At 46.1% G+C, this 18,018-nt stretch overlaps 1 protein-coding gene across 1 annotated transcript in view; it reads left to right on the forward strand.

Annotated features, from left to right (window-relative positions):
- The first annotated feature begins 551 nt into the window (after nucleotides 1–551).
- Nucleotides 552–18,018, forward strand: part of PXDN (peroxidasin) — a 117,818-nt gene continuing 100,351 nt past the window's right edge. The window contains exon 1 of the mRNA XM_040427572.1: nucleotides 552–733. Within this exon, the coding sequence (XP_040283506.1) occupies nucleotides 558–733 (176 nt within the window). The 5' untranslated portion in view covers nucleotides 552–557. The remainder of the gene's footprint in view (nucleotides 734–18,018) is intronic.

An 18,018-nucleotide genomic window follows, 5' to 3' on the forward strand; every position in this document is an offset into this window, starting at 1 on the left:
CCACCAAATGAAAGCTCTATTAGTGAGAAGAAAAGGAGGTAAAATTCATTTGGGTGGTAAGTTGCATGACCGAGCAATAAACGGTGAAAGTAGTGTAGGTCAGAAGTGTAAAAAGTGGTCTGGTCATTAAGAGTGTTTAAGTGAGGTGGTTAAAGCAAAACCCATAGCATGGCATTTTCTGCACACCTTTTAGCCCATGCTACAAACAAAGCAATGAAGGCAGCCATATTCAGTAAGTGTTCCAGATGCTATATCTTGGAATGCACTTAAGCTGCTTAATGAAATCCTATCGTTTAATGGACATACCAACAGTTGTCCCTGCCAGGGCTCAGGAATGCCCACAAAGCGCCCGCACTTCCGCAGTCATCCACTAGATGGCAGCGGCGCACACGTGGAGGGCGTCACATCCTCTTGTTCCAGCCCCAAAGACATCGTGAGGGGAGCGCAGGAATCGGCGCAGACTAGTGTGGGCGAGGGGAGGACGTGCTGCCAGCGCTGCCTCCCTGTATCCTCGGCTCCCCTTCCTTTCTATATGCCCTGCACCCCCTGCTGCCAGCATGGAGCTCTGCAGAGCAGGAGGCATGTGGTTCGTCTTTGTGGCAGGGATTCTCCTCGCTTCTCCCCAGCCGAGCAGCTCCTGTCCCAGCCGGTGCCTGTGCTTCCGGACCACGGTGAGATGCATGCATCTGATGCTGGAGAACATCCCCACGGTGCCACCCCAGACTACTATCCTGTAAGTCACCGTCCAGCTGGGGAGGGGTTAATTGCAATGTCTCCTTTTGCAGCTTTCTCCTGGTCTTTGTGTTTCAGTTCCTCTCTGTTTTCAATATCTCTGCTTGCTTGTTTGCATTAAGTGGCTGCAGATCTGTATCCATTCTAAAGAACCCTGCTCATCCCTATTCATCAGTGCTGCACATCTCTGCTGCTGTCTGAAGACTTTGCTACAATGTGTCGGCGCCTTGGCTACTGGGTAAAGTGTTGAGTGGACTCGTGTTTTTCAGTTCGGCGTTTGGGTTATCAAAGAATTCCGTTCCGGTTCGTGAAACGGGATTCTTCCATAATCCGAACCCAAACTTTGGACGCCGAACCTAAAACACAAGGTCGCTCAACGCTACTATTGGGTCAGTTTCTTGGGAGCATCTTCGGTGCCGGAAACGCGCTCCTTGTGATGGTCGCAGCTCCCCGACCCGAGCTCACAGCATCGTAATGACTTATGGTGCTGTGAGACCATGGCGCTAGTGTACTGTACTCACGGCCTCATCTGAGTACAGTAGACCCGCCGCCAGGCAGGAACTTGACTGACTTGGAGTCAGCGTTGTTCCTGCTCCTAGAGGCTTTGTTCTTCCACCTCATTCCACGCCCTGCCGTCCTTGTTTGACAGGGCCAGCGTTCGTCTTCTCCTGCCTACCCTGCGTGCTGGGTAAGTCTCACGCTTGCGCAGTGCCTATACTTATAACAGAGCCCGCAATGTGCCAGAGGAGGGTGCAACGCGCATTCCTGTCCGCCTCCATTTATTTCTATGGGACTGCTGAAAATAGCCAAGTGGCACGCTCTGCTGTTTTCAGATGTCCCGTTGAAATGAATGGGAAGCGTCCTGCGCAAGCGTGGGCACTGCTCCATTCAGTTCTATTGGGGCTTATGGAAATAGCCAAGCCATTGCTTGGCTATTTACGTCAGTCCCATAGAAATGAATGGAGGCGGGCGCGCATGCACGGTGTGCCCTCTGGCACTTTGTGGGCTCTTTTCTAAGTAAAGGTGGGACCCGCTCCTATCGGACATTGGGGGCATATTGATGGGAATACCCCTCTAAGGGTCCATTCACACATCCGCAAGTGTTTTGCGGTCCGCACATGGCCGGTACTTTAAATAGAAATGCCTTTTCTTGTTCGTGGCTGCGGACAAGAATAGGACATGTTCTATTTATTTGCGGAACAGAAGTGCGGATGCGGACAGTACACGGTGTGCTGTCCGCATCTTTTGCGGCCCCATTGAAAATGAATGGGTCCGGATCCGTTCCGCAACGTTGCGGAACGGATTCGGACCCTAAGTCTGCTGTGTGTTTTCCCTTGCATCCATAGCGCAGCATATGTCAGCGCTATATAGTAAAAAATAAATCTGGGGCAGGTCTAGACAGTCCGGCTAAGCTTACACACTCTACAGGGTTAATAAATGGGCTCCACAATGTAGTAGAAAGCTGTAGAAGTAGAGAATTCCCTTCTGATGGATCCTGTAGGATCAGCAACCTCCGGCTGTGGTGAAACTTCCACTCCCAGCATGCTCCTATCACCTTGCTGGGAGTGGTAGCTTCACCGCAGCTGGAGCGCTGGAGGTTGCTGATCCCTGCTGTGGGGCGTGCTCTGTTATTATAGTGGCCCCTTGTATTCGTTTATATTTGAAGGACCACAGTTGTCCGTATAAAACTATGAGAACCCTTTGACTTGTGGCGGTGCCTTCTGGTCTGGCATCCTGGATTCCTCTTGTTGGGAATCCCGCAAACCAAGCTGATTTGGGGGATTCCCAACAAGGGGATCAGGGTGACCCTCGGAATTGTCTATGTATTGGATGGTGCGTCTGATCACGGGGGAGTCTTTGGCCCCCATTTCCTAATCCTATAGATGGTGTAATCTTTAGGCTGTCTAGTAGGGAGGAGCGAACTTGCGGGTTTCAAGTTGAGCGTACAAGGTTCAGGTTTTCTAAGAACGCCGTTACGGATTCCGCATAACTTATGGTCCGTGGTAGCGGAATCCATGACGGAATTCTTAGATAACCCAAATCTTGTACGCCGAACTTGAAACACAAGTTCGCCCACCCCTACGGTGTGGACCTGCACCAGATCTTCTATCACGGGGTTTAGGCTGGATGATAAATGTGGTGCGGGGAGAGACACTTTTCTCTGATTTAGTAAATCTAGGCCTTTGTGTCTCACTGGCCCGTTCAGCCTGACTATAGAGTAGAGGTTGTTTCAGGTCCTTGGGTTGGGGGGAGGGGAAGCGGCTAGGGTTAATTCTAAACTGCTGGCACGGATTGATCCCATAAAGCTGAGAAATCAGGACCTGACCGGTACCTGCCTCATTCATGCTTTGTGTACTGTAGAGGGGTCTGCAGGGGGGCTCCTCTGTGGAAGTATAACTTGCCTCATTAATGGTTAACTTCTCAGTGGGGCTGACCCTGTAATGAGACTCCAGAAGGAATGCCTCCTAATTGTGCGGGAGACAAGGGAGGGGCGGCATGGTGAGAAGAAGGTGGAACTGAGGGCTATGTAGTATTGTAATGTGTACATCGCATTTCACCCAAGTAATAGACTATACTGCAGTGTGTAAGGCTCATTTTACATCTTCTTTTAAAGGGGTTTTTACAAGATTTTAACCACTTCAGCCCCCAGTGCTTAAACACCCTGAAAGACCAGGCCACTTTTTACACTTCTGACCTACACTACTTTCACCGTTTATTGCTCGGTCATGCAACTTACCACCCAAATGAATTTTACCTCCTTTTCTTCTCACTAATAGAGCTTTCATTTGGTGGTATTTCATTGCTGCTGACATTTTTACTTTTTTTGTTATTAATCGAAATTTAACGATTTTTTTTGCAAAAAAATGACATTTTTCACTTTCAGTTGTAAAATTTTGCAAAAAAAACGACATCCATATATAAATTTTGCTCTAAATTTATTGTTCTACATGTCTTTGATAAAAAAAAAATGTTTGGGTAAAAAAAAAATGCTTTGGGTAAAAGTTATAGCGTTTACAAACTATGGTACAAAAATGTGAATTTCCGCTTTTTGAAGCAGCTCTGACTTTCTGAGCACCTGTCATGTTTCCTGAGGTTCTACAATGGCCAGACAGTACAAACACCCCACAAATGACCCCATTTCGGAAAGTACACACCCTAAGGTATTCGCTGATGGGCATAGTGAGTTCATAGAACTTTTTATTTTTTGTCACAAGTTAGCGGAAAATGATGATTTTTTTTTTTTTTCTTACAAAGTCTCATATTCCACTAACTTGTGACAAAAAATAAAAACTTCTATGAACTCACTATGCCCATCACGAAATACCTTGGGGTCTCTTCTTTCCAAAATGGGGTCACTTGTGGGGTAGTTATACTGCCCTGGCATTCTAGGGGCCCAAATGTGTGGTAAGGAGTTTGAAATCAAATTCTGTAAAAAATGACCTGTGAAATCCGAAAGGTGCTCTTTGGAATATGGGCCCCTTTGCCCACCTAGGCTGCAAAAAAGTGTCACACATCTGGTATCTCCGTACTCAGGAGAAGGTGGGGAATGTGTTTTGGGGTGTCATTTTACATATACCCTTGCTGGGTGAGATAAATATCTTGGTCAAATGCCAACTTTGTATAAAAAAATGGGAAAAGTTGTCTTTTGCCAAGATATTTCTCTCACCCAGCATGGGTATATGTAAAATGACACCCCAAAACACATTCCCCACCTTCTCCTGAGTACGGAGATACCAGATGTGTGACACTTTTTTGCAGCCTAGGTGGGCAAAGGGGCCCATATTCCAAAGAGCACCTTTCGGATTTCACAGGTCATTTTTTAGAGAATTTGATTTCAAACTCCTTACCACACATTTGGGCCCCTAGAATGCCAGGGCAGTATAACTACCCCACAAGTGACCCCATTTTGGAAAGAAGAGACCCCAAGGTATTCGCTGATGGGCATAGTGAGTTCATGGAAGTTTTTATTTTTTGTCACAAGTTAGTGGAATATGAGACTTTGTATGAAAAAAAAAAAATCAGCATTTTCCACTAACTTGTGACAAAAAATAAAAAATTCTAGGAACTCGCCATGCCCCTCACGGAATACCTTGGGGTGTCTTCTTTCCAAAATGGGGTCACTTGTGGGGTAGTTATACTGCCCTGGCATTTTCCAGGGGCCCTAATGTGTGGTAAGTAGGTAAATGACCTGTGAAATCCTAAAGGTGCTCTTTGGAATATGGGCCCCTTTGCCCACCTAGGCTGCAAAAAAGTGTCACACATGTGGTATCGCCGTATTCAGGAGAAGTTGGGGAATGTGTTTTGGGGGGTCATTTTACATATACCCATGCTGGGTGAGAGAAATATCTTGGCAAAAGACAACTTTTCCCATTTTTTTATACAAAGTTGGCATTTGACCAAGATATTTCTCTCACCCAGCATGGGTATATGTAAAATGACACCCCAAAACACATTCCCCAACTTCTCCTGAGTACGGCGATACCAGATGTGTGACACTTTTTTGCAGCCTAGATGCGGAAAGGTGCCCAAATTCCTTTTAGGAGGGCATTATTAGACATTTGGATACCAGACTTCTTCTCACGCTTTGGGGCCCCTAGAATGCCAGGGCAGTATAAATACCCCACATGTGACCCCATTTTGGAAAGAAGACACCCCAAGGTTTTCAATGAGGGGCATGGCGAGTTCATAGAAATTTATTTTTTTTGGCACAAGTTAGCAGAAATTGATATTTTAAATTTTTTTCTCACAAAGTCTCCCGTTCCGCTAACTTGGGACAAAAATTTCAATCTTTCATGGACTCAATATGCCCCTCACGGAATACCTGGGGGTGTCTTCTTTCCGAAATGGGGTCACATGTGGGGTATTTATACTGCCCTGGCATTCTAGGGGCCCTAAAGCGTGAGAAGAAGTCTGGAATATAAATGTCTAAAAAATTTTACGCATTTGGTTTCCGTGAGGGGTATGGTGAGTTCATGTGAGATTTTATTTTTTGACACAAGTTAGTGGAATATGAGACTTTGTAAGAAAAAAAAAAAATAATTCCGCTAACTTGGGCCAAAAAAATGTCTGAATGGAGCCTTACAGGGGGGTGATCAATGACAGGGGGTTGATCAATGACAGGGGGGTGATCAGGTAGTCTATATGGGGTGATAACCACAGTCATTGATCACGCCCGTGTAAGGCTTCATTCAGACGTCCGTATGCGTTTTGCGGATCCGATCCATCTATCAGTGCATCCGTAAAAATCATGCGGACATCTGAATGGAGCTTTACAGGGGGGTAATCAATGACAGGGGGGTGATCAGGGAGTCTATGTGGGGTGATAACCACAGTCATTGATCATGCCCCTGTAAGGCTTCATTCAGACGTCCGTATGCGTTTTGCGGATCCGATCCATCTATCAGTGGATCCGTAAAAATCATGCGGACGTCTGAATGGAGCTTTACAGGGGGGTAATCAATGACAGGGGGGTGATCAATGACAGGGGGGTAATCAATGACAGGGGGGTGATCAGGGAGTCTATATGGGGTGATCACCACAGTCATTGATCACGCCCCTGTAAGGCTTCATTCAGACGTCCGGATGCGTTTTGCGGATCCGATCCATCTATCAGTGGATCCGTAAAAATCATGCGGACGTCTGAATGGAGCTTTACAGGGGGGCAATCAATGACAGGGGGGTGATCAATGACAGGGGGGTAATCAATGACAGGGGGGTGATCAGGGAGTCTATATGGGGTGATCACCACAGTCATTGATCACGCCCCTGTAAGGCTTCATTCAGACGTCCGGATGCGTTTTGCGGATCGGATCCATCTATCAGTGCATCCGTAAAAATCATGCGGACATCTGAATGGAGCTTTACAGGGGGGTGATCAGGGAGTCTATATGGGGTGATCACCACAGTCATTGATCATGCCCCTGTAAGGCTTCATTCAGACGTCCGGATGCGTTTTGCGGATCCGATCCATCTATCAGTGCATCCGTAAAAATCATGCGGACATCTGAATGGAGCTTTAAGGGGGGGTAATCAATGACAGGGGGGTGATCACCACAGTCATTGATCATGCCCCTGTAAGGCTTCATTCAGACGTCCGGATGCGTTTTGCGGATCGGATCCATCTATCAGTGCATCCGTAAAAATCATGCGGACATCTGAATGGAGCTTTACAGGGGGGTGATCAGGGAGTCTATATGGGGTGATCACCACAGTCATTGATCATGCCCCTGTAAGGCTTCATTCAGACGTCCGGATGCGTTTTGCGGATCGGATCCATCTATCAGTGCATCCGTAAAAATCATGCGGACATCTGAATGGAGCTTTACAGGGGGGTGATCAGGGAGTCTATATGGGGTGATCACCACAGTCATTGATCATGCCCCTGTAAGGCTTCATTCAGACGTCCGGATGCGTTTTGCGGATCCGATCCATCTATCAGTGCATCCGTAAAAATCATGCGGACATCTGAATGGAGCTTTACAGGGGGGTGATCAGGGAGTCTATATGGGGTGATCACCACAGTCATTGATCATGCCCCTGTAAGGCTTCATTCAGACGTCCGGATGCGTTTTGCGGATCCGATCCATCTATCAGTGGATCCGTAAAAATCATGCGGACATCTGAATGGAGCTTTACAGGGGGGTGATCAATGACAGGGGGGTGATCAGGGAGTCTATATGGGGTGATCAGGGGTGATCAGGGGCTAATAAGGGGTTAATAAGTGACGGGGGGGGGGGGGTGTAGTGTAGTGTAGTGGTGCTTGGTGCTACTTTACTGAGCTACCTGTGTCCTCTGGTGGTCGATCCAAACAAAGGGGACCACCAGAGGACCAGGTAGCAGGTATATTAGACGCTGTTATCAAAACAGCGTCTAATATACCTGTTAGGGGTTAAAAAAACACATCTCCAGCCTGCCAGCGAACGATCGCCGCTGGCAGGCTGGAGATCAACTCTCTTACCTTCCGTTCCTGTGAGCGCGCGCGCCTGTGTGCGCGCGTTCACAGGAAATCTCGGCCATCGCGAGATGACGCATATATGCGTGACTCTGCGCAGGGCTGCCACCTCCGGAACGCGATCCTGCGTTAGGCGGTCCGGAGGTGGTTAATACTGATGACCTATTCTCTGGATAGGTCATCATTATCTGATCGGTGGGGGTCTGACACCCAGGACCCCCGCCGATCAGCTGTTTGAGAAGGCAGTGGCTCTCGCTGTAGCTAGGCCAGTGACGACAAGTTCATGGGTCACGATACCAAGCACTGCCTCTCTACCTGTGATGGCTAACCTCCGGCACTCCAGCTGTGGTAAAACTACAACTCCCAAGATGCACACTTGCTTGGCTGTTTTCAGAACTCCATAGAAATGAATGGAGCATGCTGGGAGTCGTAGTTTCACCACAGCTGGAGTGCCGGAGGTTAGCCATCACTGCGAGTCTACACAATGTACGGCACTGTGCTTGGTGAGCACAGTGAAGGCCGCGGCGGTGCCTTCTCAGACAGCTGGTCGGTGGGGGTTCCGGGTGTCAGACCCCCACTGATCAGATACTGATGACCTATCTTGAGGATAGGTCACCATCATAAAAATCTTGAAAAACACCATGAATCTTGGTCTGCAGGGGGCACAGCTGGTTTTGGGCGAGGATTGCTGCCCTTTTTCAGCAGTTTTGGGCTTTTGCCATTATTGTTTCCACGTTTATGTAGTATAGTGTATTATTTAGTGGTACGTCTGACAGTTTGCACCGAATTGACAACTCCCTTTCCCTTTGTAAATCGATGTACTGGAAGAATGAAGTTTTACAATCTCCGATGACTCAAGGTGTAGGTAGATGTCTCTCTATGGACAGGAATACTTGGCAAGGGCACACTCTACACGACCGAATGTGGCATCACTAACATTGGCCTCCATTTTATTTTGACCTAAATTCACGGTGCTCTGCTAAACCTTTGTGTTTTCCCTCTAGGAAGGGACATTAGAGGGCAATTGCTTTCATAGGTAGATGAAGATGTAGCAGAGTTTGCTGCTGTGAATGAATCTCCTTGACACAGCAGTAAAGTTTCTTTTGACTTGTTTACATCCATTTATCTGCTACGAGATAAGTTTCCTCCTTAGTAACGTTGTCCTATTTTCTGCAGTAAACTGTGCTCCATCTGTGCACTCTCTGGACTTAAATGTTATGACACGCGCTCGTTAGCTTTTGCTCTCTCCTCAGCATTAGCATGCATACGTTCCACACATATTCCTCTCACCATCCCTCGCCTGTTATCTTGTAGTGTGGGGAATGTGGAGACAACTGTGGATTTGTAGAGTAATCTGATACACATTTCGGGGGGGACCCCTGGTTTATATCTTTCTCATCACTGGTCATATTAAATCTTTCCAGGGGTTTCACAGCTCTATTACACACACACAGATGTAGCAGAGTGGAGTCATTTGGCACTAACTATTGAGGGGTTTTATCAAGTAAGATTCTAGAATACGTTAATTTATATAGCGCCAACATATTCCCCAGCAGCTCAAACATTGTCATCACTCCCTGTCCCCAGAGGCGCTCGCAGGTTTCTTATCAGTATAGGTATTTTTTGTGTGCCAGTGATCGCGAGTGAACAGTCATTCCCAATAACTGGCCTGTGTAAATTTGCCGCCGATCACCCATCTGTCAGGTATTCACATTTTTTGTGCGACACCAAAAATCGTTTTGTCTGTAGCACATACCTGTATAAACAGGGACATGCTGCCGACAAACAGTGAATCTGTACGGGGGGTGAACATGCGGAATAACGAAAGTTTGCCGCTATCCACTTTACCTCTACCAGTGCCAGAGGCCCTCTAAGTGATCGGGGCTCATTTGTGGCTGTAGTTACCCCGTGTAAAAAGACACTGACAAAGGTAAACTGACTCAGGGGTAGTCTCATCTCAGACCATGGGGGAATATCGCTACGGTATGCCCCTAATGTCTTATAGGTGCAGGTCCCACAACAGGGGCATATGCCAGCGATATGCCCCCACTGTCTGAGATGAGACAACCCCTTTAAAGGATAACTGTCACATTTAGAGCCTAATTTAAATTTTTATATATGTAGTTACTAATAACGTGATATTCCAGAATCAGTTACTATTAGACTGACTTACCCCATATTTAATAGGATTCAGACTTTAGCAAACAGTCTGCATAAAACTGCAATTTCAGTATTCAGTTAAGATGGCTGCCACTGCCCTCACCCTGAGGCTAATCCTGCCTGCCCTCACTAGCCAGTAACAATAGCCCCCCAAAAGTGTCAGTAACCAGATCCCTCCCCTCTAAAGGGTTAATCTCCTGCAGCACAAAGGGGTCCTCTTACCACATGTTGCTTTCATTTATACACTGAGCAGATGGCAGATCTCCCTTCCCTGGTCTGCGCTGCTCCAACTCTGCATTCTCCAGCTCTGCTGAGTGAGGGAGCGTCTGCCAAGCGCAGGGACAGGGAGAAGTGCACACAGCCCAGGCACTGTTATCAGCTGCTGGGGAGGACCTGGCTTTAATCATTTACTTTGGCTACTTTCACACTTGCGGCAGGACGGATCCGACAGGCTGTTCACTCTGTCGGATCCGTCCTGCTATTTCGCTGTGCCGCCGCTCCGTCCCCATTGACTATAATGGGGATGGGGCGGAGCTCCAGCGCAGCACGGCAAAAGGCTCCGCCCCGTCCCTATTATAGTCAATGGGGACGGAGCGCCGGCATGGTGAAATAGCAGAAGGATGGATCCGGCTGATCCGTCCTGCCGCAAGTGTGAAAGTACCCTTACAGCCCCTGGCTGTCAGTAATGTGACCTTGCACGCTGCGTGCTCCGTCCTTCAACAGATAGACGGACCATGCCTAGCAACCCTATTTTAAGCACAGGTAAAAGTAGGCAGTACAGGGAACAAAACTGTGGAATTAAGGGGTAATTGAATACACAGTGAAAAGTTGAAATAGGGCCACCAAGGAGATATTAATCACCACAATCCAATACTCAAAACAAAAAATATATGAAAGTTATCCTTTAGGCTCAGTTCACACCTGAGCGTTTTACAGCGCGTTCCTACGCGCTGTAAAACGCTCAACAAGGAGAAACCAATGCTTCCCTATGGGAATGGTTCTCACCTGGGCGTTTTACAGCGCGTACGATCGCGCTGTAAAACGCCCGACGCTCACACAAGTACAGGGGCGTTTTTTTGGGCGCTTGTCGCGCGTTCCCGTACATAGACTTTCGGGAACGCGCGACACTGTGTGCACACTTGTCTCTGTATGCGCGCTTGTAAACGCCCGTACAATCGCGCATACAGAGCGCTCCTTTCAGAACGCTCAGGTGTGAACTGAGCCTTAAGGCTGGATTCTGCTGGTGGTTGTTGGGAGGGAAGCGTTCCTTCTCAGCAATAGCCTGCCTGTCAGTGGAGGAGACTGCTGCTATTACATGCAGTGATCTCCTCCATAGTATGGGAGGAGCGACTGCTAATGCTATCGCTTGTCCCCAGCAGATCGTGATTAGACAGCACAATCTGCTGCCAGAAAATTGTGATTTTTAAGCATGGTAAAAGATCCTGATTGCCCGATAGACTCTTTGCTTGTTCATCGGGTAATCAGCGGCGGTATTAGAGCTCATGCACGCAAACATATATTTTTTTCCGTTACATTTTTTTTACAGGTCCGTATGCGGAACTATCCACTTCAATGGGTGTGCATTCCATGTCCGTTCCGCAGAAAAAAAAGAACATGTCCTATTCTTTTTTGTTTTGCGGACAAGGACAGGCATTTTTACAATGGATCTGCAAAAAATCTAATGCAATACAGATGTCACACGACCGCAAAATACATAGGGTTTTGTGCATGAGCACTTAAACTTCCAGACGATAACTAACAAGCGTTACTACGAATGCTGCTTAGTGATCATCTGGCGGAAAATCAGTGCCTAATTAGTGCCACACTTACCACCTTATGAAAGACCGTCTGTCTTTGATGGCCCCTGCACAGCCAGAGGAAGCACCTAATTTATGACGAGGCGCAGGCAATCAGTGCTCCTGGAGTGTAGCCCGTAACTAGAGGGCTGCGTAAAAACGCCTGTGAGAGAAAATATTGTCAAAAAGGCGTTTAAAAAGTCTCAAAAAGACGTCTTATGGCATTTTTACGCCAAAGACCAGTGTAGTGACGTTAGTAAGTGACCTCCTAAGTCTATATAATACAGCACCAAGTGCCTAGATGTGCCCATCTTTGGTGCTCCCTTAGACCTAAGGCCAACCGTGTCTGTAGATATGGATCGGGTTATACATGCAATGAGGGCTCATTATAATTCCTCCTTAACCTGTGCCCATGTTATCGTCAAGCATTTCACCACGGTGTTCTACTGTTGTGGAGGACGGTAGGAAGGTTTCGGGTTCGTACAGCCGGCCGATTGTGTCCTCAGTCTTCCTTACTTCTCCTGGCATTGTTTAATTAACTACAAATCGTAACACGCCATTTCCTCCTGGAGGAGTTCATGTTCGCCTCAGGATGTGGAACAAAAAACATTTGGCTTTATTTCATGACTGAGGCGGCTATTACTACTTTCCCCGTAGTTCTGAGTAAATATAGTGACTTCTCAATACCTTAGATACTGTGAGATGCGGAAACACCTAGTGCAAAGGGAAAAAGCAAGCCAGTAATGAAACAAGTATAGTGAATTCTAACTGATCATCTACAAGGCATCTGACACTTTTATTTTTTATTTTTTTACTAATTTATTATAGTTTTACCATGTGAATTTGTCTGCTGGGCATATGTAAAACGGTCTTAGTTGCCCATAGCAACCTATCACAGCTCACTTTTAATTTCCTAAAGGGCTCAGAAAAAATGAAAGCTGAGCTCTGATTGGTTGCTGTGGGCTACTAAGACGGTTTTACTTTTAGTCTTGATAAATGAGGCCCATAATTTCGATTTGTTACATGAGGCAAAGGCAGAATCAGAAAACTACGGTACGGGTCTGTTCATATCTCATGAACAGGGAATACCTTTGTAAACGGGGAAAAAAAAACGTATGGCTTGACGTACCCATACAGTATAATTGGGCAAACGTAGTTCAAAAGTGCAGACTCTATTTGTCACAGTTTTTTTTTTTCCAGACAACGCTTTTCTGTTGATGCGTGTAGAATTGTATACGTTTGTTTTTTTTTTCACATTGCAGTGAATGGGATAGAAGCGTAACACGATACTTTTCGATCCGTTGAACGTATCCGTTTTTATCCAGACACTTCCTACTTCATTTGATATACTTCAAATCTTTATTTAAAAAAAACGACACAAATGTATTGAAACGTAGGCACATCTGTCAAATGTATACGTTAAAAGATAGATAACCACTAAACTGTATATATATGTGATATATATCGCGATATATTGTTTTCTATATTTGGGGGGGGGGGTTTTAAACTTTTTTTTTTTTACTTTTTATTTAATAACTGTTAGCCTCCTTAAGGGCTAGAACCCTTGTCATATTCACCCTAATAGAGCTCTATCAGGGTGAATAGGACTTTACACTCTCCCTGCTGCCCTGTGCTTTGTGCACACAACAGCAGGGAGCTGACCATAGCAGCCAGCCTCTCATGTGCCCCCCAGCCTCTCCCTCTTATCAGCCCCCTCTGGTAACTCAAACCCACCCCCCTCCCTCCCCAGTATTAATCATTGGTGGCAGTGGCCACAGGGTGTCCCCCCCCCCCCCCCCATGGCCGTGTGCATGAGGCCTAAGGGTGTCCATGCACTGTGTAGACCAGCATCCACATGTGGATTGCTGGCAATTACTGGGATGCAACAGAACTTGCCATTCGAAACAATAGCAGGTATGGGTGCAGTCCATCCGGGCACCCTACAAATACTGTCTCCTCAATTAGAACATAGCCTTATGTGGAATTTCACAAAGAGAGAAACGGAAGGAAGAAAACCAGAACAATCCTCTGACTTTGTATATGTTGTTATGGCTATGGGATAATCCGGCTCCTGTTGGGTCCCATCGATTTACGGTGAAAAGTCCAGCATTTCTTCAACTACAACATACTTGTCACCATTGTAGTTGGTACATTTGGGGCATGTAAGCCCTCATCCCACAGGAGTGCCCCCTAAACTTGTCTGTATTGGCAGAGCACATATGCCACACCCATTTTTATCCTGGGACAGTCCAAATTTTTCTAGAACTGTCTGAAAATTAGGGACAGTCCCTCCAAATTTGGGACTGTTGGCAACTACGCTGTAATTTAGAATACTTGGACGTTATTGGGCCTTGTTACCCATAGCAAGCAGATTGCGCCGCCCATTTCTTAAACAGAGTCTGAAACATGAAAGCTGCGCTGTGATTGGTTGCTACAGAACCCTATGGAGATCTTAGTTCGGTTTTACTAGAACCACATAGGTCAAATTCTTGTATCTACGAAACCAGCTGAAGATTTCCTCTTTCATGGCATGCCATTTAAAGGGGTTTTCCATGACCTATCCTCCGGATCAGTGGGGGTCTGACTCCTGGCCCCACCCCCAAGGCCTCTTTTCAGCTTACCAAGCATCGTCCATTTGACAGCGGTTGTGCTTGGTATGGCAGCTCAGCCACATTCACTTAAATGGGACGGACCTGTGCTTAGGCCATGTTACTGATAAACGTGATGCCACTGGCCTAGGAAGAGTGAGCTGAGCTCCACTGCCTCTTCAAACAGCTGATTGGCAGGGCTGCTGGGAGTCAGACCCCCACCGATCACATACAGAGGATAGGTCATCAGTATAAAAGACTAGAAAAGCCCCTTTTTATGCCGTTTCTTTGGTTTGTGGGACTGCTTCAGGCGGCATTCACATTGTGTTTTGGCCCTCTACAGGACTTTCCATCGGTGATATACATCTGAATACCATAAAGGGGGCATTGGCTTGAATGGCTCAAACTGAGTATAAGGCTACTTTCACACTAACATTAATATTTTCTGGTATTGTGATCTGTCATAGGGTCTCAATACCAGAAAAAACACGCTTCCGTTTTTCCCTATTCATTGCCAATGGGGACAAAATGTAACTGACCGGAATGCTCCAAAATGTATTCCGTTATGCTCTCATACCGGAGAGCAGCACGCTGCAGTCTGTATAGTTAGTTCATAGTGTAATAATCGGTGAAAGGTCCTGTTTAAAGGGTTTCTGTCACCCCATTAAACCGTTTTTTTTTTTTTTTCTTTACTAATAATCCCTACACTGCGATCTCCTCATACATAATCTAATTAATGATTTTGGTTCAGTAGAATTTCTTAAAAATCGATTTTTAAAATATGTAAATTACCTTGCTACCAGCAAGTAGGGCGGCTACTTGCTGGTAGCAGCCGCATCCTCCGATGGTAATGACGCCCCCTCTTCTTGTTGATTGACAGGGCCAGCGGACGGGATCTTTCTCCGCTGGCCCTGCCTGTTTTGATTCAATATCTTGCGCCTGTGCCGCGGCCGTACCTATATTCAATCTGCGCAGGCGCACTGAGAGGCGGCCACTCACTCGGCCGCTCCATCCTCAATGCGCCTGCGCCGATGACGTCACATCTACACCCGGCGCAGGCGCATTGAGGAGCGAGCGGCCGAGTGAGTGGCCGCCTCTCAGTGCGCCTGCGCAGATTGAATATAGGTACGGCCGCGGCGCAGGCGCAAGATATTGAATCAAAACAGGCAGGGCCAGCGGAGAAAGATCCCGTCCGCTGGCCCTGTCAATCAACAAGCAGAGGGGGCGTCATTACCATCGGAGGATGCGGCTGCTACCAGCAAGTAGCCGCCCTACTTGCTGGTAGCAAGGTAATTTACATATTTTAAAAATCGATTTTTAAGAAATTCTACTGAACCAAAATCATTAATTAGATTATGTATGAGGAGATCGCAGTGTAGGGGTTATTAGTAAAGAAAAAAAAAAAACGGTTTAATGGGGTGACAGAAACCCTTTAAACAGGAAAGGTTTATTCTGATTTCATGTCGGTTAATGAGAAAAACATGCATATGGGTCTTTTTATATAGTGTATGTAAACTTCTGGTTTCAACTATGTGTTTTATGAGTCGTCATAGGACACAATATTGAACAAGCTTTCTTATCCCAAATATTAAAGGGAACCTGTCACCTGGATTTTGGGTATAGAGCTGAGGATATGGGCTGCTAGATCGCCACTAACACATCCGCAATATCCAGTCCCCATAGCTCTGTGTGCTTTTGTTGTCAAAAAAAAATATTTTATAGAAATGTAAATGACCTTAGATAAGTCCTGTCTCCTCCATGCTTGAGAGATGAGTCCAGCGTTCTCTGGCTGAGTCCAGCCACGACCACTGTGAAGGAGCCCATCACCTCCCCGACGTCACAAAGCTAGAGCGCCGTAATCTCGCCATGCGCAAGCTAGCGCATTTGCAGTTCGTTCCCTGAGGCTGATGCCAGCACAGGAAAGGAACATTATGCCGAGACTGCATGCGCTAGCTCGCTCATCGCAAGATTACGGCGCTCTAGCTTTGTAACGTCGGGGAGCAAGGAGGAGATTCTGAATATGCAGGCCGGTGTTGGGCTCCGTAAACGTAAGTAGCTATATATATATTATGGTATCATCATTTTTTTGACACAATAAAAGCACACAGAGCTATGGGGACTGGATATTGCAGATGTGCTAGTGGTGATCTAGCAGCCCATGTCCTCAGCTCTATACACAAAATCCAGGTGACAGGTTCCCTTTAAACTTTTTGTTACAAAGGTTGAGTTTTTGCATTATTGCTTTTTGAATATTTTCACATTTTATGCTCCTAAGTTTTAATTTTCTCTTCATTATGTTATTTATGTAAAAATAGAAACATAGAATGTGTCGGCAGATAAGAACCATTTGGCCCATCCAGTCTGCCCAATATATCTGAGTACTATGAATAGCCGCTGGCCCTATCTTATATGAAGGATGGCCTTACGCCTATCCCATGCATGCTTAAACCCCTTCACTGTATTTGCAGCTACCACTTCTGCAGGAAGGCTATTCCATGCATCCACTACTCTCTCAGTAAAGTAATACTTCCTGATATTACTTTTAAACCTTTGCCCCTCTAATTTAAAACTATGTCCTCTTGTAGCAGTTTTTCTTCTTTTAAATATTCTCTCCTCTTTTACCGAGTTGATTCCCTTTATGTATTTAAAAGTTTCTATCATATCCCCTCTGTCTCGTCTTTCTTCCAAGCTATACATGTTAAGGTCCTTTAATCTTTCCTGGTAAGTTTTATCCTGCAATCCATGTACCAGTTTAGTAGCTCTACTCTGAACTCTCTCCAAAGTATCAATATCCTTCTGGAGATATGGTCTCCAGTACTGAGCACAATACTCCAAATGAGGTCTCACTAGTGCTCTGTAGAGCGGCATGAGCACCTCCCTCTTTCTACTGGTAATGCCTCTCCCTAAGTTGGTTAATGTAGTACCTTCATATTCATTAGCGATCTACAGATCCCACCTAACCTTCTCAATTGTATGGGGCTGTTATGTCAACATATGAGTTAGGGCTCATGCACACGACAGTATGGCTTTTTCAGTGTTTTGCGGTCTGTTTTTTACGGATCCGTTGTTCCGTTTTTTGTTTCCGTTGTGTTTCCGTTTCATTTCCGTTTCTGTTCCGTTTTTCTGTATGCCATATACAGTATACAGTAATTACATAGAAAAAATTGGGCTGGGCAAAAAATTTTCAATAGATGGTTCCGCAAAAACGGAACAGATACGGAAGACATACGGATGCATTTCCGTATGTGTTCCGTTTTTTCTGCAGACCCATTGACTTGAATGGAGCCAAGCACCGTGATTTGCAGACAAGAATAGGACATGTTCTATCTTTTCACGGTACGGAAATATGGAAATACTGAAACGGAATGAACACGGAGACACTTCAGTATTTTTTGCTGAACCATTGAAATGAAAGGTTCAGTATATGTTCCGCATACTGAACTCAAAATACTGTTGTGTGCATGAGCCCTTACACATATGAAGCAGCAATTTAAAGACTCTACATTGTTCTCAGATTCCCGTCCTCTCTCTGTGTATCCTGTTGATAAGGCAGTACGGTCAGGTTAATGATCGCTACATGCCCTGTCAGGTCATGGGAATGCTCTGGGCAGCAGGAGATGAGTTGGTTGATGTTGTGGTAGTCAGTGACCTGTCCATGTGATTATGAGGTGGACATGGGCAGTGTCGGGTTCTGAGGAGCCATGTGGATGACCACATACAGCTAGTATATGTATAGAAAGTAACACACTCATGGTTTTCCCAGTAGTAGTATGTGAGACATCTTTTAAAC

Source organism: Bufo bufo, chromosome 4, assembly GCF_905171765.1.
Source record: "Bufo bufo chromosome 4, aBufBuf1.1, whole genome shotgun sequence".
NCBI lineage: Eukaryota > Metazoa > Chordata > Amphibia > Anura > Bufonidae > Bufo > Bufo bufo.